At 47.5% G+C, this 22,934-nt stretch overlaps 9 protein-coding genes across 9 annotated transcripts; 5 read left to right on the plus strand and 4 right to left on the minus strand.

Annotated features, from left to right (window-relative positions):
• Positions 1–1,512: 1,512 nt before the first annotated feature.
• On the plus strand, positions 1,513–2,906 carry K441DRAFT_610908 (uncharacterized protein). Its single transcript, XM_067645551.1, has 2 exons — positions 1,513–1,778; positions 1,855–2,906. The coding sequence occupies exon 2, from the start codon at positions 1,898–1,900 to the stop codon at positions 2,435–2,437; it is 540 nt and encodes a 179-aa protein (XP_067503970.1). The 5' UTR covers positions 1,513–1,778; positions 1,855–1,897; the 3' UTR covers positions 2,438–2,906.
• A 1,002-nt stretch (positions 2,907–3,908) lies between these two features.
• On the minus strand, positions 3,909–6,606 carry K441DRAFT_610909 (bifunctional dethiobiotin synthetase/adenosylmethionine-8-amino-7-oxononanoate aminotransferase; the record flags this gene model as incomplete). Its single annotated transcript, XM_067645552.1, has 5 exons — positions 6,397–6,606; positions 6,226–6,313; positions 4,810–6,167; positions 4,177–4,760; positions 3,909–4,117 (listed from the first exon to the last, which is right to left on the minus strand). Exons 1-5 carry the CDS (start codon positions 6,582–6,584, stop codon positions 3,909–3,911), a joined length of 2,427 nt encoding a protein of 808 aa, XP_067503971.1. The 5' UTR covers positions 6,585–6,606.
• K441DRAFT_610913 (PLP-dependent transferase) lies at positions 6,487–8,324 on the plus strand. Its single transcript, XM_067645553.1, has 4 exons — positions 6,487–6,622; positions 6,671–7,546; positions 7,627–7,769; positions 7,836–8,324. Exons 2-4 carry the CDS (start codon positions 6,772–6,774, stop codon positions 8,220–8,222), a joined length of 1,305 nt encoding a protein of 434 aa, XP_067503972.1. The 5' UTR covers positions 6,487–6,622; positions 6,671–6,771; the 3' UTR covers positions 8,223–8,324.
• A 90-nt stretch (positions 8,325–8,414) lies between these two features.
• Positions 8,415–9,664, minus strand: K441DRAFT_659758 (biotin synthase). Its single transcript, XM_067648586.1, has one exon. It carries the CDS (start codon positions 9,619–9,621, stop codon positions 8,704–8,706), a length of 918 nt encoding a protein of 305 aa, XP_067503973.1. The 5' UTR covers positions 9,622–9,664; the 3' UTR covers positions 8,415–8,703.
• Positions 9,665–10,245: 581 nt separating this feature from the next.
• K441DRAFT_610917 (uncharacterized protein) lies at positions 10,246–13,345 on the plus strand. The gene is made up of 2 exons (XM_067645554.1): positions 10,246–10,398; positions 10,479–13,345. Exon 2 carries the CDS (start codon positions 10,515–10,517, stop codon positions 12,879–12,881), a length of 2,367 nt encoding a protein of 788 aa, XP_067503974.1. The 5' UTR covers positions 10,246–10,398; positions 10,479–10,514; the 3' UTR covers positions 12,882–13,345.
• Positions 13,346–14,350: 1,005 nt separating this feature from the next.
• On the minus strand, positions 14,351–15,389 carry K441DRAFT_659760 (pyridoxamine 5'-phosphate oxidase). Its single transcript, XM_067648587.1, has one exon. It carries the CDS (start codon positions 15,237–15,239, stop codon positions 14,508–14,510), a length of 732 nt encoding a protein of 243 aa, XP_067503975.1. The 5' UTR covers positions 15,240–15,389; the 3' UTR covers positions 14,351–14,507.
• A 155-nt stretch (positions 15,390–15,544) lies between these two features.
• K441DRAFT_636209 (P-loop containing nucleoside triphosphate hydrolase protein) lies at positions 15,545–21,531 on the minus strand. The gene is made up of 9 exons (XM_067646464.1): positions 20,345–21,531; positions 19,586–20,272; positions 19,448–19,531; positions 18,031–19,379; positions 17,762–17,935; positions 17,476–17,694; positions 16,562–17,424; positions 16,392–16,507; positions 15,545–16,342 (listed from the first exon to the last, which is right to left on the minus strand). The coding sequence occupies exons 1-9, from the start codon at positions 21,218–21,220 to the stop codon at positions 15,800–15,802; spliced, it is 4,911 nt and encodes a 1,636-aa protein (XP_067503976.1). The 5' UTR covers positions 21,221–21,531; the 3' UTR covers positions 15,545–15,799.
• Positions 21,183–21,595, plus strand: K441DRAFT_659762 (uncharacterized protein). Its single transcript, XM_067648588.1, has 2 exons — positions 21,183–21,249; positions 21,310–21,595. The coding sequence occupies exon 2, from the start codon at positions 21,382–21,384 to the stop codon at positions 21,577–21,579; it is 198 nt and encodes a 65-aa protein (XP_067503977.1). The 5' UTR covers positions 21,183–21,249; positions 21,310–21,381; the 3' UTR covers positions 21,580–21,595.
• A 451-nt stretch (positions 21,596–22,046) lies between these two features.
• K441DRAFT_687093 (RNase P/MRP, p29 subunit) lies at positions 22,047–22,852 on the plus strand (the record flags this gene model as incomplete). Its single annotated transcript, XM_067652060.1, has 2 exons — positions 22,047–22,626; positions 22,683–22,852. 2 exons carry the CDS (start codon positions 22,047–22,049, stop codon positions 22,850–22,852), a joined length of 750 nt encoding a protein of 249 aa, XP_067503978.1.
• Positions 22,853–22,934: the final 82 nt, after the last annotated feature.

The following is a 22,934-nucleotide window of genomic DNA, read 5'->3' on the forward strand; positions in this document are numbered from 1 at the left end:
TGTAGCGAAGCCGTATGGCTTGGCTGCAAGACCTTCGCGATCGGCCTTCTTCCGCAGTGCCGTGATCTTTGTCGAATGTCGTAAGGTTCCCACCCGTACGATATTGCCAAATTTCATCGACCTCTCTGCGGAGACGGCGTTGTATTCGCGTTTTGGCGCCCACAACGGAGGCGTGGTTAAGGGGGAGAAGAGGAAGCGCACGTCTTCAATTTGATTCTCCTGGCCAACCAAGGCGCGATTCTTCAGGGCAACCAAAAAGGTCCTTGCGTGTAGCCATAGCCATTCGCTACAATTACTATGTACAGTTGGTGGCAATCAGGTGAGATTGGATGCGCGTACCGAATTTAAAACATCGCTAACATGGAAGAATAGACTACTTGATTGTGCAGCTATCTAGGTTCAGAATTTTGTAGAGAAGCATCCGGAGATGCAGCTTCTTCGAACACTCCAAGAGATTCGAGATTACATTAACGGCCGATTTCAGATGCACTAGGTCCCCGGTTTTTTCAAGTTCGCAACTAAGTATATTGACTTTGATCACGTTACGGACGCTGGCCTTAGGTGACTATAGTTTATGATGGTCTACATTCTTACCCATTCACACCTTACGGGCCAAGGAACTCGAGCCTACTAATGAGGCACTTCTTTAGTATAACCGATTACACTTAAATGGTTCTGTCGACGCGTTAAGCAAGAAGGAATTCTTTAAGGGAACTATCTCTAAGGATGACTTTCCAACGGCTATGGCTAGGTCGGATTACAAGATCCGCCATCAGCTTGATCTTAATAAGGACTCAGACGCCGATGTTGATGAGTCATTCTTTGGGTCAGCGTATGAATGGCTACCGTAAATATCCTGGTAATGTGTATATTCCTAATTTAGATATGCAAAAACTGTTCTAATATCTGATTAAAGGGAACTGCTATAGCTACATTTTAGCCTAGAATATTGACTCTCTCGATGTTTTAGTATCATGGATTACGATATAGACTGGCTTTTATAGAGGCTAGGTTTTTCTAGCTTCTCACTTTTTACTATCTTGCTAATTAGGCCTGTATGCTTCTTTATGGTGTTATAGGTCCTGCTATATCTTCGTGATATTTTTTTTATCACATCGCTGGTATGGTTGATTTTCTGGTTTTATAATTTGCAGGCTTCTTTCACAACATTACAGCACTATGTAGCTACCTATGTGACAGGACATAGGTTTATTCGTGACGCGACGAGTTATACTGTGATATTATAACCCTTCTCCAATCCGGCTCGGATACACGGGAAATTTAATTCGCGTAGCATGCTAGAATTCTACCGTGTGACTAGATGGCCCTAGCTCTAAGAATGCTAGAAAAGTGGTGTCAGGTGAAGTGAAGTAAAGATAGCTGCCGCGCAGCCTTTTCTTTTAGCCAACTCTCCTCTCGCCCAACCCTCTCACCAACACTTTACCCTTCCTTAGCCGTCTAGTTGATCAACCTTATCAATTATTCACGCTCTACATCTGTCGGGAATGAGGCAAGCGGTCGTCACGTGACGCCGCGGCACTAGCGTGGCGAGGAGTCTTAAGCTCCTCGCCCTTCCTCATTCCAATAGAATAAGCTTTATCAACCAACATCACTGTAACCTACTCGAGTAGTCGTTATTGGTGAGTCACCCTGTGTGACCAACAACATCACAGCGCTCTAGGCCGGTGGCCTCTAGATCAGGCGAAGCTACGTTTAGTCAGGTCATAGGTAAATTGAAGGGAATTGCATGCTATAATCCTGTGGGCTTCACTTAAAAGGTACCTGGCCCTATCCCACTACATCCTAGACGCGTATCATTCCAATAATATCCTTCCTCTAACTAATATTGCTTAGCAGTAGCTTATAGGTCACCGCAGCTACTCGCGGCGCACACATAATGCCTCCACCAGCTAGAAAAAGACAACTTCGGGTATTCCAGAGTCTGGAAAACCTTAGTAAAGAGCTCGAGTTTGATTCAACTCACTCACTATGCGCGTGGTTCCAGTCAGATTTGTTTCAACCGTACTGGGACATATATAAACGAGACTGGTTGGACAAGCAGGCTGGAAAGAGCGGGAAGAAGGGCGGAGATCTGTCGCATGTGGTCAAACGTCTTGCTGAGGGAGAGGCGGGAGGGAAGCGCATCTATTCAACCGACTTCCCTAAGAAGGATAATTGGGGTGGAGTTGATTATCAGGCAGCCCTCCTTTATAAACTGGTCTCTGTCAACCGAGCAGACGTCAATGGAGCCCTCTTCGGAAAACAACATCCCCTTAGCGAGCTCCAGAGACGAATGTGGCTCGCAATTAATCGAAAGACCTGGAAATTAGCCAGCTCAAGAGTCACTCGATGTAGCAAGGAAGACACCATCTCTAGCTCTGATGACCCACCGGCAGCTACGGATACAGCACTAACGGAGCCCGCACCTATCCCTTGACACGGCAGGGTCCTTTGCCAAGTTCGCTTATATTGACGACTGGATTCAATTGGATATTTATATTAACCCAGCTTTTCCGATTGGTTGATTCTTATCGATAACATGAGGACCCAAATTGCCGTGTCAAGGGATAATTAATAAACACCGTGGCCTTGCGCGTGTTACATGGGTGAATATTCCATTGGAACTTGAGGAAGACGGCGCTCTTTCAATAACTACGATCAAAGGAATTTGCGATATGAGTCTCGAGGATCTCCGCCAAGAAATTACTACAATTTTTAAGCTAGAAACTAAAATTTCGCATTGATGACATCTCATATGGCAAAAAATTCTCAACCTTTGAGGAATTTCAGGACTTTGCCGCAGCCACAGAAAACCGAGTGGAGATGGAGCTACGCACCACCGCGCCTCTGGGAGGAGGATTGAGCGTCTAGTAGCTAATGCGTAGTGAATAGCCAATGAGTGGTACTCCTTATGGCAGGGCGTCTAAAAATTATAGTCTCAGCCACCTAATACCTGACTCGTGTCTATCGTCTAGCCCTTACCGCTGCTTGCCTATATCGGCGCCCTCCTTAAAGCTCATCCTTGCTGCCTACCTTACTATTACCATCTCTTAGTATTGTTCACCATGCCCCGGGTATAGTAGCGCATCTTCCCTCTATGCGTATCTTCTGCCTCTAACGATATTATCCTCGCCCCGAAGTCAATTAATCTGAACGCCGTTAACGCTACGAAGGATATAGAGGAGTTCCGGCTGAACAGCAAGGTATATATTCGGTGTAGAGCTCTAACGAAGCTAGTACTGCATATCCCATGCGCCGTTAAGGCGCTTCCACGATTTGTGACCCGTGCGCGAACACCAAAACATCAAAAATCTAGATGATTTGGTTGGTCCGCTTACGATAACCCTATCCCTTGCAACGTCAAAATGAGTCGTCAGGTTATCGATAAGAACTAACCAATCAGATTAGCTGGATTCGGTGCCCGTACTTAGAAATTTGTGGGTTACTCTGACGTTGCAAGGGATACAAGGGGGTAACACGGACGGGTCAGACGGCCCAATCATTTTGCAAAGGTTCGCTTATTTTGATAACATACTAGCAGGGAGGGCCGTCTGGCCCGTTCGTGTTAACCCCTTGTATCAACGGCGCATGGGATAAAGCAGTACACGTCCTTTAGCAGAGCAACTAGCTAATCTAGAAGGTGACGATATTACTAGCGAGAGAGGAAGCCAGTGAGGATAGTAATAAGGATAACGATGAGGATTAAGGGCGTTAAATTAGTAAGATTCGCACTAAGTTTCCTCAACACCAAAAGGTTGCCAAGACTTATATGTATATACTATTAATAGTATAGTCACGTCCTGGAGCTCCTAGAGCTCCACCAGCTATTTGCTGGATGGAGTGGATCTGAGCCTTAATCCACTCCACTCCAATCCATTTCCGTCACTGCCAACACGATGACTGGTGTGTCATGACCCTTTCGGCGAGTTTCCCACGTCCTTCAATTTTGCCAACAAGGAATTCTCCACTGCTGATATGGTTTCACAGTCCGTTGTCATGCTTGCCATCAAATATAGAACATTTCCTAGAACTCTCGAGTGAACGATCCATTTATGGCCATGAGATTCGTAGAGCAACGCATCACGTAAGTGGTTTGCTACGTCGGAGGTATAACCTGCTCCATTGATTAGCACGACGATGCAAGTCGACCGAAATTTTAGGTTGCTAAATGTATACCTGACCCAGATTCATCGTGCAGGGAAATAGCCAGGACTGAGCCTAGAGCTATGACCGCATCAACCTGTTCATTATGAGATAATGCCGTCACTGTCTCCTTGGACCACATGCTCCATGTAACTGTAGACGACGAGACTGGAATCTGCCACGATTTTTGGTAATTTTGCCAAGATTTTCCCATTTCTAGCTTTTCCATCTTGTTCAAGGACACATTTGCGACATGACATCCAATTGCGTGAGCAGTGTAGCTGTGTCCGTGAAGCAGAGCGTCTGTTTTGTCGTCGCTTAGAAACGCGTCGAAAATGCTCTGGCTAGCAAGCGTTGTGCAAAGTGGAAGCAGGCCTCCGGTTAGCAGTTTGGCGTGGACCGAAATGTCGGGGTGAACCTTGAGGAATGAGGCTGAGCTAAAACGGCCGAGGCGGTAGAGTCCAGTGAAGACTTCGTCGAAGACAACGGGCAGACCGGTCCACATAGATGATGCATCGCCTGTTTCATCTAGGGGTATAAAGGGTTGTTTAGAAGGCGAATAGAAAAGATTCGACTTGCGCACAACGTTGACGAGTGTGCGCTGGAAGAGCGGGTCGCTCAAGTTCACGTCAGTTTTTGAAGCAGTCGCAAAGCGAGTGGACTTACACGAAAAGCATCCCACCTGCCCCAAGCAATACAGGCTCTATGACCAAAGCACCAAACTTCCGACCCCCAGATTTTATGAGCCAGTTTAAAACCCCTTCAATATAGCTCTCATATTTTAGAGAATCTCTTGCTTCGAAGTCAAAAATTTCATCCAGGTTTTTGAAAGATCGAGGCTGACCAAATTCGGTTTCCATGCCTGGGGGTGGCTCAACGACCCATACGCCTTTCCTCATTTTAACCTGGGGAAAATCAAACCAATAGCCGCGTCCGTGATACCACTCTACCTTCTCATTGTAAGTTGACGGCTCGGAACAATCCATTGCACCTATTGTGTCGCCATGATAACTGCCTTTCAGACCCAGAATCCCAATGTCTTTCGAACCGGGTTCCCAGCCGTATCGGATAGAAGAAGCTTTCAGAGCCATTTTTATAGCCACTTCGATACCTGTACTACCGTTATCCGAGAAAAAAACCTTCTGGAGACGTGGATTCTCTAATCCTTGCAACATCTTGTTTGCAATTGATAAGGCAGGTTGATGTATAGCTCCAGCAAACATAACATGCCCGTATCTACCAGCGGCATATGCAGCAGCAAGTGACAGTTCAGGGTTTCCATGCCCAAGGCCTTGTGTCCACCATGACGCTGACCCATCAAACGCTGGTTGGAGGAGCGATGTATTATTTTGAGTCGGCGTCGACTCTTCGGATATGAAGTCGTACCCCGCTGGTAGTTGTGATGAATACGTTTGAAAGAAGTCCCCGTACGCAGAGTCGAAAGCAAGTATGCTGCTATCCGTCCGATCCTTATGTTGAGTGAAAGGATGCCAGATCACACTATTTGCTTTAGAAGCCATACGTTCTAAATCTTTTAATCGAATGAAATGTCGATTGACCAGAAGCTGAGCTAATCTGGAGATGTCTCTTTGCTGACTGACGTGCTTGTAATAAGAGGCCATGCTTTCCTGTATTTTTGAGACGTCGCCCGCTGGGGGAAGAGCGGGAAGTTCAAAGATGGGTAGTTTGTGAGTCTTGAAAAATTTCATCAGGTAGCCAGTGTTTCCAAGATTGCCGCTTTCAAATATCATTACAGCTTCAACATCGTACCCTCGAACTGTGAGAGACTCGAAGGCTGAAATGGTAGCAGCTATACCACCAAGTCGATGGTCACCAATGAGAATGACTGGCAATCGAAGTGGGCGGTATAAGTCAGCTTGCAAGCTTCCAGATGGAGCCGGCGACAGAACACCTCCAGCCGTCTCTACCATGGTGATTCCATATTCCCCTTTTGGCTTAATGCTTTTCGCATGTTTAAATAACTCCTCGGAAACACGGCCGAGAACTTGTTGGTCCGAAGGAGGCTTTTCAGGCATCAGAACCTAGAGGGTAATGTAAGGAAGGGGGTGTCGATAATCCTACCTCTATATGAGCAGCAATATGTGGGCTCACGGGGTCAGAAAATTGGAAGATGCATTCGGCCCTATGGCCGGTATATCGTTTAACGTACCTAAAGGATGATTATTACATGATTAATAAGAGAAAAATCCCTTTCCTAGACTGAAGCGATCACTAGATGCGTAAATGACTTACTTATCATCAGCATCACTGGCCGGCCCCGTTGATACCGGCTTCAAATAATTGATTTGCCAGTCGGGATAATGAGTTCGAAAAGCCTTTCCCAACACGGTGCAGGCTACCGTCTTCCCCACGCCTGTATTGGCGCCATAGACCTGAAAGGCTATCAGCTTATGCCACAAACCAGATGTAACCGGAGTCATCGACGGCCACCTCGATTTTGCGAGGAGGAAGCTCAATTGTAAGTTAGATCCCCGTTGGGTTTGCGTCAATTAAAGCCTTTCACTAGCGCGAATCACGAGCCGAGGGGTGACGGGAGGGATGAACAACTATAAAATTTGTGGTTGAGAAACGCTGACCTGTCCTCCGATTCTTCCTAACGTCGAAAATATGCGAGATGAAATTCTAGCACATCAATTGCCCATTGAGAAGTCTTTACGCCAACTTCTGGACCGCCGACGCGCCCAATCTACACTCCGCAAGTTGACCACTAGCCCAGCTCAAGCCGTGGATTTCTCCTCGAACGACTTTCTCTCATTATCTACGTCTTCCATTCTTCATGCTGCGTTTTTGCGGGAACTCGGAAATTCTAAACTCGGGCTCGGGAGTGGTGGTTCACGGCTACTTGACGGCAATTCCAGTTACGCCGAGGATCTAGAGCGCGACATCGCAGCCTTCCACAGGGCTCCCGCGGGTTTACTATTCAATTCTGGATTCGATGCGAATTCCGGGTTCTTTGCGTGTGTGCCACAGCCGAATGATATCGTAATTTATGACGAATACATTCATGCTTCAGTACATGATGGCATGCGATTGAGTCGGACCCGTCAGCGCCTTTCCTTTGCACATAATTCAGTAGCTGATCTCAAAAGCCTGCTCGAGGAGTGCAAGAGGAATAATGGCCAGATTGAAGGAGGCCAGTCTCATGTGTTTGTTGCTGTCGAGGCAATCTACAGCATGGATGGAGACTTGGCTCCACTCAAGGCTATTGTTGAACTCGTCGAAACTGTACTACCTCGAAAGAACGGATATGTTATTGTGGACGAAGCCCATTCGACGGGAGTCATCGGGCAATACGGACGCGGGTTGGTTTGTGAATTGGGTCTCGAAGACAAAGTTTTTGCCAGGCTTCACACATTTGGAAAATCGCTGGCTTGTAATGGCGGTAAGCCATAAAATCATATTATTTCCCACTGAAAAACATTAAGTGGGGTTGAAATCAAAGAAACTGACAGTTGCCTTTAGCAATTCTGCTTTGCTCACCGCTGCTCCGTCAATACCTGATTAACTACGCGCGGCCACTTATATACACCACCTTTCTGTCATATCCAGCGCTAGCAGCCATAAGGGTCTCATACACGTTTTTCCAGCAAGGCAGTACAGAGCCGGTAAGTCAATTTGGTGAGTGTTATTTCCCCGTCCGCCTGTATGCCTAACTTTCGTTTGCCTTCAAGCTCGCCCTTCATCTGAAAATGCTTGTAAGGACGCTGTTCAACCAGCTTCAGACTCTCATGACCAAATATGGGTCTCAGAACGCCACAGCCGCACTTATTAGCGTTCCTTCAAAGTGTCCGCAGTCTTCAATATTTGCTATCTTGACTCCGCAGCCACGAAGTCTTGCGAAGCATTGCCAAGACGGAGGCTTTGTAGTTCGCGCGGTTGTGCCGCCTACTGTGCCTGTTGGCAGCTCCAGAATAAGAGTTTGTCTTCACGCTGGCAACACCACAGAGCAGATTCGGAAACTGGTCGAGAGAATAGATGATTGGATCAGTCTTCAATTGGGGCAGCAGGAGGCCGAGAACAATGGCTTGGGTATCTGGGCGGAAAAGGCTCGGTTATGACGCCTAGATTGGTGTAAAACTTTGTTGGGAATTATGAAGCACACTCGGCTCCAAGCATTTTGTTTATCCCATGCGCCGTTAAAGGCGTGCACGCAAGCGAACCAACTAGAGTCTCTAGATTGAGTCGGGTCTTGGCGAAATGAAGCTGTGGATTTGGTCAACGAATTAAGGCTCTAAATCATTATAATAAAGCTCACACTTATATATAATTGACTCTACCGTGCCCTAATTAGGCTAAGATGTTCCTAACAGCAGGGTCCTTCTTTACAGAGGGGTATATTGCATAGAGCACAGCCGAATTAGGTCCTTAGAGGACGTGTTGATGTTTCGGTGTTCACGCATAGGCCTCTTTTGGTGTACGCCTCAACGGCGCATGGGATAACATTACCGGTAGCATATAGGCTGAAACGGGTTCTATCTATATCCAATATATGGAACGGTGCATAACCGCCTAAAGAATTCTGGGATTAACTGTCCCATTTTAAACTGGACTAGCCGCACTCTGCTGTGCCCCATCCGTAATGAATTCTTTCGCATCTTTCAAAGCTTGTTGACCTTGAATAGTTTCGTGGCTCTCCATTGGCCGCAGTCCCCATCTATCGAACATCTCTTTATCCTCCTCCCACCCGTTGCAGGCGGTCGTCAACATCTTCTCCCCTGTGAAGACCGCATTTGCACCTGCCATGAAGCACAACATCTGCTTCTCCTCGGACATTGTGTTTCTACCTGCAGCAAGGCGGATAATGGTGGCTGGGAGGACTAGTCTGGCTGTGGCGATCGTTCTCACTATCGCATCGAAAGATATAGCTTTGCTTTCTCCCAACGGAGTGCCCTTGATAGGCACTAATGCGTTGACTGGAAACGATTCTGGGTGTGAGGGTAGTGTAGCGACCGTGTGAATCAGTCCAACATGATCTTTTGCCTTTTCACCCAATCCCAGAATACCACCGGTGCAAACATTGATCCCGGCTTCGCGCACATTGTTGATAGTTGCCAACCGCTCGTCGTATGATCTTGTCGTGATAACAGAGGGATAATGCTCCCTTGATGTATCCACATTATGGTTGTACGCGGTCAAACCGGCGTCTTTCAACTCCTTCGCTTGCTCGGCATCAATCATGCCCAAGGTCACGCAAGCCTCCATCCCCATTGCACGCACACCTTTCACCATCTCTTTAATGTTCCGTAAATTAGTCTTGCGGCCTCGCATGTCCCGCCATGCGGCACCCATGCAGAATCTGGAGCTACCGTTCTCCTTTGCTATCCGTGCAGCATCCAGCACTGATTCGACAGTGACCATTTTGGAGGCTTTGAGGCCCGTGTTATAGCGAGAAGATTGCGCGCAGTAGGAGCAATCTTCGCTGCAGCCACCAGTCTTAATATTTATAAGAGTGCACATTTGGATTGCGGCTGGGTTGTGGAAGCGGCGATGAACAGTGGCCTTTGTGGATAAATTAAACAGGTCAGTACTACCAAATAGAATCGAAGATGAGCCACACAGATAACTGGCTCTTAATTGCTCTACCATTCTCGGCTAGAAATCAACAAACAACTAACCGCGGCAAACGAAAGTTCCACCAGAGGAGTATTATAAACCTTAGTAATCTCCTCTCTTGTCCAGGTTGTCCTTGGTAATGTTGCCTGAAGAGCATTTTGGAATGTCGCAGATGCCTGTGGTGCAGGATTTAAGGGGGGATGAGCCGATGAAGCCGACAAGATTGGCACATCCTGAACAGTGCTGAAGGCCCTCGAAGTCAATTGGAGCTGTCTAGGTTTCAATTGAGAGATGGATTTGGCCCTCTGCTGACAAACGAAGGTGATTTGTTTGGAGAAACCACCCGACATGGCCATAGGGAATGAATTTGTGGAAGAGAGTGGATGGGCGATCTCGAGGATAAGACCGAGAAATGGTGGGGTTGATCTTGGAGGGGTTGGAACGGGACGAGGCGGGCAATCCCGGCAGATCCAACGCGTCTCGATCTGCTGCCAGCGCGGCTTCTCAGGAATCTACCATATTACCTTCCAGTTGATGTACCACTCTGCCCTGCTGCCACGAGGCTTACTCTTTCGAAAATGGCCACTGTATCGCTCTAATGTGTCGTTATGAGCTTTTGAGTGTCTTAATCGTATTTTTTCAGGGTCGGTTTTGGCAGCCTAAAAAGCCAGGGAATGACGAGTAAGTGGAGCGTATAGAGCTCGTCAATCTTGAATTTCTTGGTTGCTCGACTTTCACTCCTGTCTGACAAAGTTCATTAGAGAGAGAACTGTCAATGTAACCCCGGACCCGCGACAATGCTCCACGAAATCCTCCTTTCTCTCTCGGGTCATCCCTCAGCGCTCTTCGATACCCCGAGAGGAGCCGAGGGATTAAAGCCTGATACTTGCCCTCTTCTCTCTCCTCCCGAAGCAGAGCTTTTATCGTCGATCGGGCGGTTGTCTCGGCTGCATCGGCTGACTCGAGAAACCGCATCTCGAATATCTTCCTCGCATCCATCTACCATTTGCCGAGCATTGGCCACAGCTATAACATCCTCACATCTCGCCAGGTTTCAGCAAAAAGTGCTTGATGTAGAAAGCCGTATCCTCAGGAAGGATGCAAGTGCCGTGGGGGCCTACAATATCGTCCCTTTGGCTGGGGTCGTAGGAGAGTTTGACGAATGGACTAGGCTGATGGAGTGGCTCTGGAGTCTTGTTAGTTTTGTTATGCCTCCAGATTCCAGTAAGGATGGCCTTCAGCACATAGCTGACCACAAAACTCTGTCATCCGGAGCAGCGATTATTGACAAGTTACGCCATGAAGCTCAGACTGGCTACCCGGATATCGAAGAAGCAGCTCTTGATTTAGGAAAAGTTGCCGAAACTGCTTGGCTGAAACAGCTGTCCACCTGGCTTTTGTACGGTCGACTACCCACTTTTGGAGCAACGGATTTCTTCATCCAAAAGGCTATCGATGAAGTGACCGAGGTCCAATTTGTCGTAAACAACAAATTATTGCCTAAGTTCGTGTCACAGCAGACAGCATCGTCTATCCTTTTTATTGGAAAATCTCTCAATCAGATCCGAGCTCTTGAGAACGCATCAAATGCGCCAGTCGCCATCCTGTCTAGAGCTTCCGAGCTAGAGCTTCTACCCGTGCATTTACGGCATCTCTCGACAGTTACAGCACCTATATCATCTGCTGGGTTGCTGGAGGCCGTTGCCGCAATCCGCCTTTCTCTTTCACGTAACATGCTACAACATCTGCTCCCATTACCAAAAATCGTCGAGATCCTTACGTTGCTCCAGGAATTCTTTTTACTTGGTCGGGGTGAATTCGCTGTTGCCTTAGTTACTGAAGCCAATGAACGTATACGCTCCCGCCATCGAATGCCTGGACGGGCGCTGCAAAGCAAAGTTGGACAAAGCCTCCAAGGTATGCTCTTGAAAGAGAGCGAGATTACCGCTGTATTAGCGCGTACTTGGTCTGTCTTATCAACCCTAAGTGGGGAGGAAGAGCATTCGGATGATGGTCTCGACCTTGCGATGGATGTGATACACCTTGCTTTACACAAGTCATCTAATCCTCGACCAGCCACACCTGGCCGAGCAAAGGGAACTATAGAATCACTCCCAAAAATCTCAAACGTTGTTTTCAACGATCTTCTGCTCTCCGTACCAACTTCGTTAACTATGGACATCCGCTCCCCTCTCGACCTCTTCATTACGAACACTGATATAGATACTTACTCTTCCATTAACGCCTATCTTCTGGCTGTTCGCCGTGCTCATTTACGGCTGGCTGATCTTTGGAGGCAGAGTTCAATCCGGAGAGAACATCCAGCACCCCCGGCTCCACAGTACAGTTCCACACCAAGCGGAAAGGCTATCCTACGAACAAGACGCCAGCGAACGAATGCGCGCGGCAGAGAGATGAGGAAAGTCTGGGCCACATGCGGAGCTGCGATCTTCCTTCTCTCTGAAAGTGGGGCATATTTCGAGGGCGAAGTCGTTCAGGAGTCGTGGAAACACTTCCGCGAATGGATTATTCGTCCAGAGCAGAGGCTAAGCTCACCAGGACTGCCTCAATCCTCTGCGCCTGCCATTATGCCTAATCGGATCACTGAACTATCTCCACCGGACTCTCCATCAGTAGGTTTCCGAAGGAGTGTCACCGACCCAGAACACCCCCCTCATGATCCTGAATCGCTTGCCTCCGCGCACCGTCGCTTCCTTGACTCTATTACATACTCCCTCCTTCTTACAGACTTCTCCTTTACTCGTTCTCTTCGTGAGTTTTTCACTCATGTTGACGAGCTTGTGGCATTTGTAACCCGCCTCCAAATCATCCAGCAGAACCTTGACCTGGAAGGAGATGGTGTTGTCGATGACCTAGCGAACTATGCCCAGGAAGAAAAAGAAGTCGAGCTTGAGCTTGACCGAGCGCGAAAGCGTGTAGATAGCGATTTGAAGTCATTAGTAGCGCGGCTGCGAGAGATTGATGCGGAAAGGGTGGGGTCCGGTTCATATCCTAGACAGAGCACGTCAAGAAGTGACAGCTATGAGCCCTGGAGAGTGGGAGGTGTGGATCGTCTTTTGATGAAGCTTGACTGGGGAAGCGGCGCAGACGATGAAGATGAGGATGGAGATTGGGATAACTCATCAACCACCCCACGCTTCTAACGATAACCATAAACCCTCAGCATAATTCATAAATGGTAAATTATAGGCCTAGTATCAGACTACCCTAAGATTGAGCAGACCAGCCCAGTTCCTAACCGTCTATCGTATCTTCACTCAAGGTAGCCGATAAGAGAGCAGGCTGTACGCAAGTACGCAGGTCTTCCACGTCTTATCTTGAGGGAAGAAACCATGTTTTGTTCTACTATCCCCCGCAACAGTAAATTCGTCCACACGTTATCGATAAGGCTTGGCCAATAGGATCAATAAGATCTAGGTCATAGGAGTCGTAATCCTCAACCCGCAGAGGTTCGAATGTGGGTAGCGGCCAGGGCTTCGGGGGAGGTTGTTTGGCCTTCTGAGTTGGTGGAACAAAGTCTATATCATTAGAAGTACGATTAGAAGGCATGGTTGATAAAAATATATTGATTGAACGATAAAAAACCAACCAATTTTGAGTATTTGAGACATGATTTAAAGATAAAGAATATAACATTGCCCGAGCGAGGAAAATATTTTACCACATTGTATACCAATAAAATCTACTCATTTCGTCTTTCGATATAAAATACGGTAATATTTGGTATATAATAGGTAGGAGTTGATACCGTAGGAGTGCCTCGGAGCTCTCCGTTGACTATATTATGGAAAGTAGTGAAAGAAGTGAGGGGTTCTTGATGGTAATTAGTGATGTAATTGGTCTGTCCTCCGAACCGAACCAGTCCAACCAGTTCGCGAGCCGGTTAGCCAGTTAAACCGGATAATTACCTTAAGAGACAAGTAAACTTCCTCTATACGACTGGTTCTAGTTACGGCCGCCAACCTAAGTATCCGCCGCTTTAACCCAAGCTAAGCGTGAGTGGCTTTAAGCGCTGCCTAAAGTGAACCTGAGCTCACTACTTCAGGCCATGACGACGAGATTACAGGATCAAGCTGCCGAAGGAGGAGTTGGAGAATCTTAGGGATGATCATCCTGAGCTTAGGTTTGTGTATTGAGTTTGGGCACAGAGGCATTGTTTGAGCTATTTGGTAGAGTGAGGAACTCGCAAATTTGTCTGGGTATATAAAGGTATAGAGAATAGGCCGAGCATAAGAAGTCAGCGCTCTTTTAGACTATTGACTTTTTCAAATACTGTGGAGATTTGCCGCTCTGCATATATTGTAAGTTATCTCGTATATATAGAACGGAATCCGAGCTGTTCGTGTGCTTATCGATATATGAGCTGAGTTAGAGGGCTAAATCTGCTATCCACACATAGTTAGCGCCGTATTTCTTTTCCCCTCCCCTTTTTTTTTTGCCAATGCTAGAATGTAAAAGAAATGTTCACGTACCTATTTGAATAAATTACATTTAAAAAAAAAGCATAACCTTTGTATAAATAGACAACTTTTAAAGCGTGTAATTTGGTTATTCAAGCGGAATAGAATGCTGTGAAACTTGTTAAAAGGAAGTTTTCTAAGTTCCTAGAGTTAACGCGTACTCGAAAAGTGTGTTTTGGTATAATTGTTAAGATACTCTCCTAGGAATAAAAGTAATACCATCTAGGTATCATACCTCCAATTTCCAACGCCTGCAAAAGCTAGTTTATTACGAAGTTTCTTAGGGTTCCTCCACAGCCAACCCAAAATTTAGGGACTCAGCCGTTCAATTTTCCATGCCCCTTCCTTCCCCTCCCTCATATACCTAAACCGATCATGCAACCTTGACTCCCTCCCCTGCCAAAACTCTACTACCTCCGGCACAACCCTCAACCCACCCCAAAATGGCGGCACCGGAATCTTGTCTTGGCCCTCAAACTTCTTCTCAACACCTTTTACCCTCTCCTCTAGCTCCTCCCTCCCCTGCAACACACTACTCTGCGCACTAGCCCACGCCCCGATCCTGCTCCCCCGGATCCTTGTATCAAAGTAAACCTGGCTCTCCGCGTCCGTCAGCCGCTCCACTATCCCCTCCACCCTAACCTGCCTCTCGACTTCGCGCCACCAGAACGTCAGCGCCGCGCGCGGGTTGCCGCGCACGTCGCGCGCCTTGCGGCTCGTGTCCCAGTTGCTGTAGACGACGAAGCCGCGCGCATCGAGCTCTTTCATGAATACCACGCGCGCCGAGACGTGGCCGTCGGGCAGGGATGCTGTGGCCAGCGTTACGGTTTCGGGCTGGTATACGTTGGCGGCCTGCGCGGCGGCGAACCAGGCGTGGAACTGGGTGAGTGGGGAGGGCGAGAGGTCCGTGAGTTTGAGCGTGCCTTGGGCATATTGGATGGCTTTGCTGGGGTCGGTGGAGCCGCCGGTGGGCGCGAAGATGAGTTTGGAGGGGTTGGAGGGGTTGGAAGGGGAGGCGGCGGGGTTGGCGGGGTCGGACATGCTGGAGGGTTTCTGAGGTTGTGATTGAGATGGTACGTGTGATAATTGCTGCAATTGAAGGCGCAATGGCGTAGCTTTCTTGATCTGTTCTCGTATAGCGTGGGTTTTTATACAACTTTTAGGAATTTCCTGGGCTGTGAGGGTTTTTTTTATTCGGGTAATTCACAGAATGGTTTAGGTGAACGGAATAAATCTGGCCCCGCAGCAAATACACTTCCCGATTAGGAAAGAGCTCTTCTCTCCCAAGCGACGTTTGAAGCAGGTCATGAGAACCATAATAGGCGATCCTGCACAGGAGCTTCAATGCGACTTTAAAAATACTCTATAATTGCCATTTTACCTCGTGTGGATCTCTCTCATGGCTTCTCATTGGACGACAAGCTGCTAGCGTCCAACGTATGAAGGACTCTATGCTTTGTGCCTCTAGTTTGTTCTAGAGTGTGTCCCTATTTTGAAGTGTATAAATTCTATCTACGAAAAAATGAGCAGGGATGAGAAGCAAAAAGAAAAGGAAAATTACAACAGCGAGCTGCGACAAAATTCAAGAAATGTTCCGCCCTTCAAACAGCCACTGCTCGCTTGAATAACTTTCTCATATAGTACTTGAAATCCTTCGTCACCGCTGGCCGATCTTCCTCACCCACATTATGCTTCTCCACAACCCTTAAGAAAACCTCATCAAACGTAGACGGCGAGACGGAGTAGAACTCTAGCCCGAGGACGTCCTTATTTTCCTCGAGCAGGACAAACAAAGCACCAATCGAGATGCCAGCTTCGTCACGAATGAAAGTTTCCGGAGTTTTTTCATTGTTTTGTTTTTGTTCGGGTTCCGACAGGTATTTTTGCGCAGGTATGTTGAATCGCATCTGTCCATGATACGGCTTACCTTCTTGCTGAGCTCCTGGAAGAGACTTTTCAATCCATAACTTAACCGTTTCCATTTCTTCCGTAGAGGTCAAGGGTGCGGATTTGCTGATGAGATGAATGTGGAAGCCATAGCCGTGTTTGTTGCGAAGATGTGCCGTGGAACCAATGTCGAGCATTCTCTTGGCGAGAACGCCGACGCGGTCAGCTAGGTGATCTGCCTCTTCCATGGAGTGGGTCTGGAAAATCGGTTAGCGAAGTACAAATTTGACAGCCAGCAGGACGTACTGTGAGAAGAATGGACCTGTTTGGCAGAAAGGTTGTGAGAGTTTTCCACATTGTGCGCTTGGCAAGAGGGTCCATGCCGGATGAAGGTTCATCGAGGAGCACTACTTCAGGATTGCCTGCGGCACCATGTGAGCGAAAGGGCTAGCTAAATAAGATAGCGTAAGACTTACCTATTAATGCGATACCCAGACTCAGCTTCCTCTTATTGCCCCCCGAAAGTCTCGAGGCCATCCTATTAGCAAAACTCTGCAAGCCTACAGCTCTTACGACCTGTCGTGCATTGTGCTTTACATCCTTGACACCTCTCACGCCTGCGTAGAACTCAAGATGCTCGAGTACAGTCATCTGATCCATAGCGTCGAATTGCGGACAGACGCCAAGGTGTGATCGAGCAGTCTTCCTCTCCTTGGCAATATCTATACCTTCGACATAAATCTCACCACCTTTTTGAGAAGGTTGGATTTCTCCTCTGAGCATAGTAATAGTTGTAGACTTTCCCGCTCCGTTTGGGCCGACCAGTGCAAACATTTCCCCTTTCCTGATGCCAAAGGTTATGTCCTCTACAGCCGTTACATTACCGAAAGCGCGAGATTTATAGGTCTTTGTTAGGTGTAAGACGCGTAGTCCATCATCACAATTTCTAACTCTTTCAATCTCATCCAAGACCTCTTTTTCCTTGGTGTCATGGACCTCAACATCCGGAGCGGGGGCGGCTTTCTTGAACCATGACAAGGTCCAGCCGTGATCCCACAACATCAAGACACCGAAGAGAACGAGGGATTGTCCCACGAGATAGACAATCGGGCCTCCGTAAAGCTTGATCGCACCAGGGTACGTTGCCATTTTTGGTGGTGCACCGGAGCAGAGGAAGGAAAACATGTTCATGGAAATCATCATCGCTCTGATCAAGTTTCCGACTGGCGTCACCAGGTTGAGCGTGAAATTGACAATCGTGATATCGTCATCGACCTTAGCTGGATCGACACGGGATTCAATGTTGAAGACTGCCGTCATATACATCAGAAGCATGAATCTGTAACACGAATTAGTCATGTCGTTTAACTTCGAATGGAATAAATCCTACGCTTGAGAGCCAGCGGCAATGGCAAAACCTGCGAGCTGAGTTTTGGCAAAAAGAGAAACCAAGTAAGACCACAGGATAGATGCTAAACCATACAAGAAGAGCACGACAAAGAGGTAGGAGAGGTTCCACCAGGCATTCTTCGCAGCTCCCGCGAAGACAATCGTGACAAAGACACTAACCAACAAGGCGATAATCCAATCGAACGAAAGATACGCGAGCCTAAAGAATATTAGTGAGTTACTCTCTAGATATATACACTACGCGCTAGAAGATACACCGCACATACCATAGAGGAAGAGAGCGGACTCCGTTGGAGTATTCTAAGGCTCGAATTTTTCGCAATCTTTCGACGGTCGGATAGAGCGCAAAGAATGCTGGGTAGCAGGCCATAATCAGACCGAAGTAGAAGACAAATTGTATAGCATTTCCCATATCTGCTGGCCATGGGTAGTTGAAGGCGCTACGATAATATGAGTAAATGTTTAAGAGGGTATTACAACGAAAGGCAATGGGATATTTAATGAGGATTGCTGTTGCAGGAAACGAAGTACTAACCGAAGTTGGGTAGTAATTGAAATGTTCGTTAGCAGAACGTCGAAAGCATTCTGCATAAAAATCGAAGAGTAAACGCCGAGATATCCAACATTAGAATAATAACTGAAAGTTGGTGTAGTGCCATTCCCACCCAGGAAGAAGCCACCAGGCGTCACATTTGCATAGTTCTGGTGGATGAACGCATTATACTCGTCCATAGTATCGACTAGATGAACATACTGGAATATGGCGGATTGGGAACTGTTGGCATCGCCAAATTGTTGCGGTAAGAGGCCTTGAAGTTTGGTGAGGTCTGCTTTCAAGAGTGCAGTCGTTGGACCGACGACCAGTAGAGGCTTATAGTTGCTGTTGGTGGATAATGTCTCGAGATCTTGAGTATTAACTTGCTGAGCCGGAGAGCATCCTGGATAGTTGTAGTTCTTGATTAATATGGACAAGAGAGCTGCTGATATAACAGGAATAAGAAAAGCGGCAGCATAAGGGATGTAGTTCCTCCGAAGAATTGTCATCCGTTTCCGAAATAGAATCAGAGCTTGTTGGACAAAACCGATCCTTTTACCACTCAGTAATGGTTCCCCACTGTGTTTCTGCGTAATAGTTGCTGTAGCTTTCTCGTGGTGGTGAGAAGGAGCCGGAGTGATAGCATTTTCGGATACCGAATCTGAACTTTCTGATGCTTTCTCAGAATCCGGGTCCTCGGCTAGCTTCATGAAGACTTCTTCGATCGTAGGGCCGGTCACTTGATACTTAGTGATACCCTTATTCTCGAATTCTTTAATGACTTTCATTGCCCGACCAGTGTCTGACACAGTGTATATCGTTTGGTCATACATAACCTCTTTTGGTACGTCACTCAAAAGATCGATGGTTTCTGGAGGTGGTCCATAACCAGCCCCATGAAGAGTGTGGATACGATATCCTCCTCCAAGCTTATTTTTTAACTCAGATACCGATCCTTCAGCCTTCAGTGTACCTTTGGACATTATGACCATGTGATCAGCCAGAAACTCTGCCTCGTCTAAGAAGTGTGTCGTGAGGATGATTGTTCGGTTGCATCTTTCTGCGAGGAGAATATCCCAGACTTTTCTTCTTGACAGAGGATCAAGTCCACCAGATACTTCATCAACACAGCAGACTTTGCTTCCGCCGGTCAACATCATAATGAGCTGTAGCTTCCGCTTCTGGCCCCCTGACAATGTTTTAGAGTATGCCTTCAGCTTGTTGGTCAGTCCACAGTCATATATGAGTTGGCTGAGTTCGCCGTCGGAGGTAGGGCTAATTGTAGTAGATTTGATCCTATTGAATATCCTAGCATGTTGCTCGACCGTCAAAGTATCCCATAGAACGTTCTAATTTAGAAGTCAGTGAACTCTCAATGATTAAACTGAACGCTATGCATCGAATATGGTGTAAATACCTTTTGCGGGCATATTCCAATACCGCCAGTTCCGTCTAAGGTAATAGAGCCACTGGTAACATCGTTGAGGCCAGCGATGGCATTCTACACATGCTGTTAGTCTGTAATTCCATAATACGTCTAACTAGGGAGCGGTACCAGGGTAGTGGATTTTCCACAGCCGTTAGCACCAACTAGGACCATGATTTGGCCTTTCATTGCAGAAAGCGAGAGATCTTTGACAGCAACCACTGGACTTTTCTTGAAACCAAGGAGAGGCGTAATAACTTGGTAGAACCAGTTAGGATAATAGTGCTTGGTAAAGTTTATCAAAGTTACTGGTGTTGTGGTCTCCCCGAATACCACTGTTCTCCCTCTTTTTGATGCAGTGCCGTACAAATACCGCTCGACCAAAGCTCCTAGGATGGGATACACAAATATCTGAACGATCAAAAAGATCCAGAGGACAATACCAGGGAGCGTCCAAGTAGCACCTGGTGTAGCTTTGATCAGGTTTGTATGCTGTTGCAAATGCTCAAAACGAGCCATGAAAATGAAGAAGAACACGAAAGTCATGGGAGTAAATAGAAGACTTAGGATAGCAACCGCGCCAGTGGACAGGCTTTTGGCCGTAATTTGAGCGACAACTCCCAGTATGAGCGTTATGACTATGATGGTAATACCGCTCAACTGAGCTTTTTTGAAGAATGATGCGCCAAGTATCGAGAACGAGTTCAGCGCGAGGCCAGCCAGAATATTGAAGATAATAATAATCCCGGCAGAAAGATTAGGGAACAGGCCGACTTTTGTGATAATTGCCATTGCAAGCCATCCTGGAAAGTACACCTGTGATAAAGTTTGTTAGTAAAGCTACAGTAAAAGTGCGCGCCGTTCATGGGGTAGTTACTAAACACTTACAATCGTAAAGGCTATATGATGGCCTAGGAGACGAGCTGCTTGCGGTTGCCAGCGAGCCGTGTTCGGCATCATTGATTCGATCAGATCTGCCATGCCATGCTCTCTTTCTCTTGCTATTACACCAACAATATGGTAACACAGACCAACAAATCCGAGATACCATACGATGGCAATGTAGTAGATATTAGCGTGCTGAATTGAGGTCCTGATGGAATCGTTCCACTCTTTCTGCGTCTTGGAGGTGAATGGATACTCCTCGACGTTGCTTGGGAGATCCTGTGTACTAGCGCCGGTCTCCACTGATGCAATAGCTGAATCGATTGCATGTTGGAGAGGGAGGGAATAGATCTCAGGGTCATTGTTATTTTTGTTGGTGTTGACATGGTATCCAAACGAACCGTCGCTTCTCAATGTATAATTCCAGTGACCGCCTTCATTGATAGACGAATAGAACTCAGCTGCACCATAACACTTGGTAGTTCCAGAGAGAGAGCTGCGACAGAGTGTGAGGAGTTGGTCAGGGTTAGTCAGGATTTCAACTGCCTTTCCACTCCCTCTAGCTGAAGTCGCAACCATGTTGATGACTTTGTCGATTTCACCGCCAGAAGGACCATAATTGCAAAGTGCGAGTGTGTTACGGCCACCTCCTGCGGAATTCATTGCGTCCGACAAGCCTCTTATGGGATTGGGTGTGCCAACGCCATATACCTCTTGAGGCCAGTAGATGCGAATGATAAATGACATGTAAATGGACAAAACAATGGGCGCTGTGAGCGCGCGAAATATGGTTGAAGCATTTCGCTTGCCATTAAGGACGAGCAAGAGGTCCTTCCAGGCAAGCGTCCATATTTGGCGGAGAAATAACGGTGGACCCATTTTGATTCTATCTCAGATGATGAGGTGTTCTGAGAAGAGACATCAACAATTAAACATCTGAAGAGAGACTGTAGGCATCAGATGCATACAGATGAATATATTGTTAGAGTGAGGCGCTAGAGTCGACCACATTACGGGAATAAGGCGCGTATGCGTGGTGAATGATTGATGCCCTAAAATCTGCCTTGAAGTTTAGGCTTCGTATTCCCGTCTGTGGCGTCCTTGGGTCAGGTTGTCCGGAAACAAAGCGTGCCCCGTGGGTCGGTAAGGAGAGACAAACATGCAGAAGACACGCGGTCTGCAGTCTTCAGGCTCTTCGCGAGGGCATTGCCATGATCGCTGGGCGACGAATGATGTAAGTTGCGCTGATTATCGTACTTATACCGCGGTAATATGATGGTCTAGGGGAGTCCAGACAGCCCCCAAAACAGGATCTCGCATTAAAATCGCAAGCCCTGCCCAATCTGGGGCTTTTGCGTATATATTTCCAAGAACGTCTTACTTCTGCCTTCGTATTTTGAAGATAATTTATCTAGGCGCCGTCACGTCTTCTTGGCGAAAGTCACCGGGGTCCTAAGGCATACTCTTGAGATTATAACTAAAGCCGAGACAGGGTTATCTACAGGGTTGTTGAGTTTAAGAGAAGGGGTACGAGTTGTACGTTGTTTAGCTGCACTCTGAGGTCATTCAGAACAAGCCTTGGCCGACCCGATGAGGAACCAGAGTGGGGATCAATCGCGCCAAGACATGCACGATTCCGCAGTGTTAAATCATCCAGTGACTTCGTTATGAAGATCTGTATTACGAAGTCAACCTCACCATTCTCATGACTGACCAAGCCGCCGTCGAGGAGGCGCAACACATCGCGCACAGTCTCCTCGCACGCGCACACTCGCCCACCACCGCCAACCGTATCTTCACCGAGCGCGTATTGCACAAACCGCTCCCACTCCGTCCCTCGTCGCCAACTCCCTCCGCGCGCTCAACACGTCGCCAGGTTCGCGCTGCCCGCAAAGCTGCGGCTAAAAAGCGGCAGTCCCACAAACCACGCCCACTCTCTGCCGCACAGAAGCGCGCGCTGTGTCTCTACGATATCCCGAAGGCGCAACAAAAATACAGCATCTATGAACCGCTGCACCGGCTATGGTGCGGGTATATGCGAGAGATATTGGGGCTAGAGCGGGACCCTGGGGATCCTGGAAGTGATGGGGTTGCCGTGTTCGAGAGGAAGGGGCAGTATGTGAGCCCTGCCGGCGCTGGACCGGTACTTGCGAGTGCGGATATGCACGGGGCGCTAGTGGAGGTTGTGCGGAGTAGGTGTGTGAGCCGTGTCGGGCTGAAAGGCATTGTAGTCAGGGATGCTATGTTTGTGGTTGAGATTGTGACAAGCAAGGATGTGATGAAGAGTGAGCCTTGGACTTTTCTCTAAATGGTTGGTATAACCACTGATAACAGTTTCTAGCCATTCCCAAGGAGCATACAATCTTCAGATTCGAAGTCCCGCTCGCTGCGAAAGAAGGACAGGAGAAGCTTAAGCCGCTCGTATTTGAGATCAACGGCGAACAGTTCAAAAACCGGGCACCGGATCGAGCGAAGAAGAGCTTCAAGATGCATAATCAGCCGGACCTATGATTATATTAACGGAGGAAGTTGTTAAGACATAAAGTATATCAAGAACAATATTAGCCACATCAAGCATGGCTGTTGCAGGGTA

This window comes from Cenococcum geophilum (assembly GCF_001692895.1).
Source record: "Cenococcum geophilum 1.58 unplaced genomic scaffold K441scaffold_21, whole genome shotgun sequence".
NCBI classification, from domain to species: Eukaryota; Fungi; Ascomycota; class Dothideomycetes; order Gloniales; family Gloniaceae; genus Cenococcum; species Cenococcum geophilum.

What these genes read in the sequence shown, in the direction of transcription:
- K441DRAFT_610913 (XM_067645553.1), top strand. Translation starts at nt 6,772, where the DNA reads ATGCGAGATGAAATTCTAGCACATCAATTGCCCATTGAGAAGTCTTTA. An exon ending in ATCGCTGGCTTGTAATGGCG is followed by an intron (nt 7,547 to 7,626) that starts GTAAGCCATAAA and finishes AGTTGCCTTTAG; the next exon opens with CAATTCTGCTTTGCTCACCG. An exon ending in AGCAAGGCAGTACAGAGCCG is followed by an intron (nt 7,770 to 7,835) that starts GTAAGTCAATTT and finishes TTTGCCTTCAAG; the next exon opens with CTCGCCCTTCATCTGAAAAT.
- K441DRAFT_610917 (XM_067645554.1), top strand. Translation starts at nt 10,515, where the DNA reads ATGCTCCACGAAATCCTCCTTTCTCTCTCGGGTCATCCCTCAGCGCTC.
- K441DRAFT_659760 (XM_067648587.1), bottom strand. Translation starts at nt 15,239, where the DNA reads ATGTCCGACCCCGCCAACCCCGCCGCCTCCCCTTCCAACCCCTCCAAC.
- K441DRAFT_659762 (XM_067648588.1), top strand. Translation starts at nt 21,382, where the DNA reads ATGATTGATGCCCTAAAATCTGCCTTGAAGTTTAGGCTTCGTATTCCC.
- K441DRAFT_610908 (XM_067645551.1), top strand. Translation starts at nt 1,898, where the DNA reads ATGCCTCCACCAGCTAGAAAAAGACAACTTCGGGTATTCCAGAGTCTG.
- K441DRAFT_659758 (XM_067648586.1), bottom strand. Translation starts at nt 9,621, where the DNA reads ATGTGCACTCTTATAAATATTAAGACTGGTGGCTGCAGCGAAGATTGC.
- K441DRAFT_636209 (XM_067646464.1), bottom strand. Translation starts at nt 21,220, where the DNA reads ATGGGTCCACCGTTATTTCTCCGCCAAATATGGACGCTTGCCTGGAAG. An exon ending in GTGGAAAATCCACTACCCTG is followed by an intron (nt 19,532 to 19,585) that starts GTACCGCTCCCT and finishes CAGCATGTGTAG; the next exon opens with AATGCCATCGCTGGCCTCAA. An exon ending in GTCCGCTCTCTTCCTCTATG is followed by an intron (nt 17,695 to 17,761) that starts GTATGTGCGGTG and finishes AATATTCTTTAG; the next exon opens with GCTCGCGTATCTTTCGTTCG.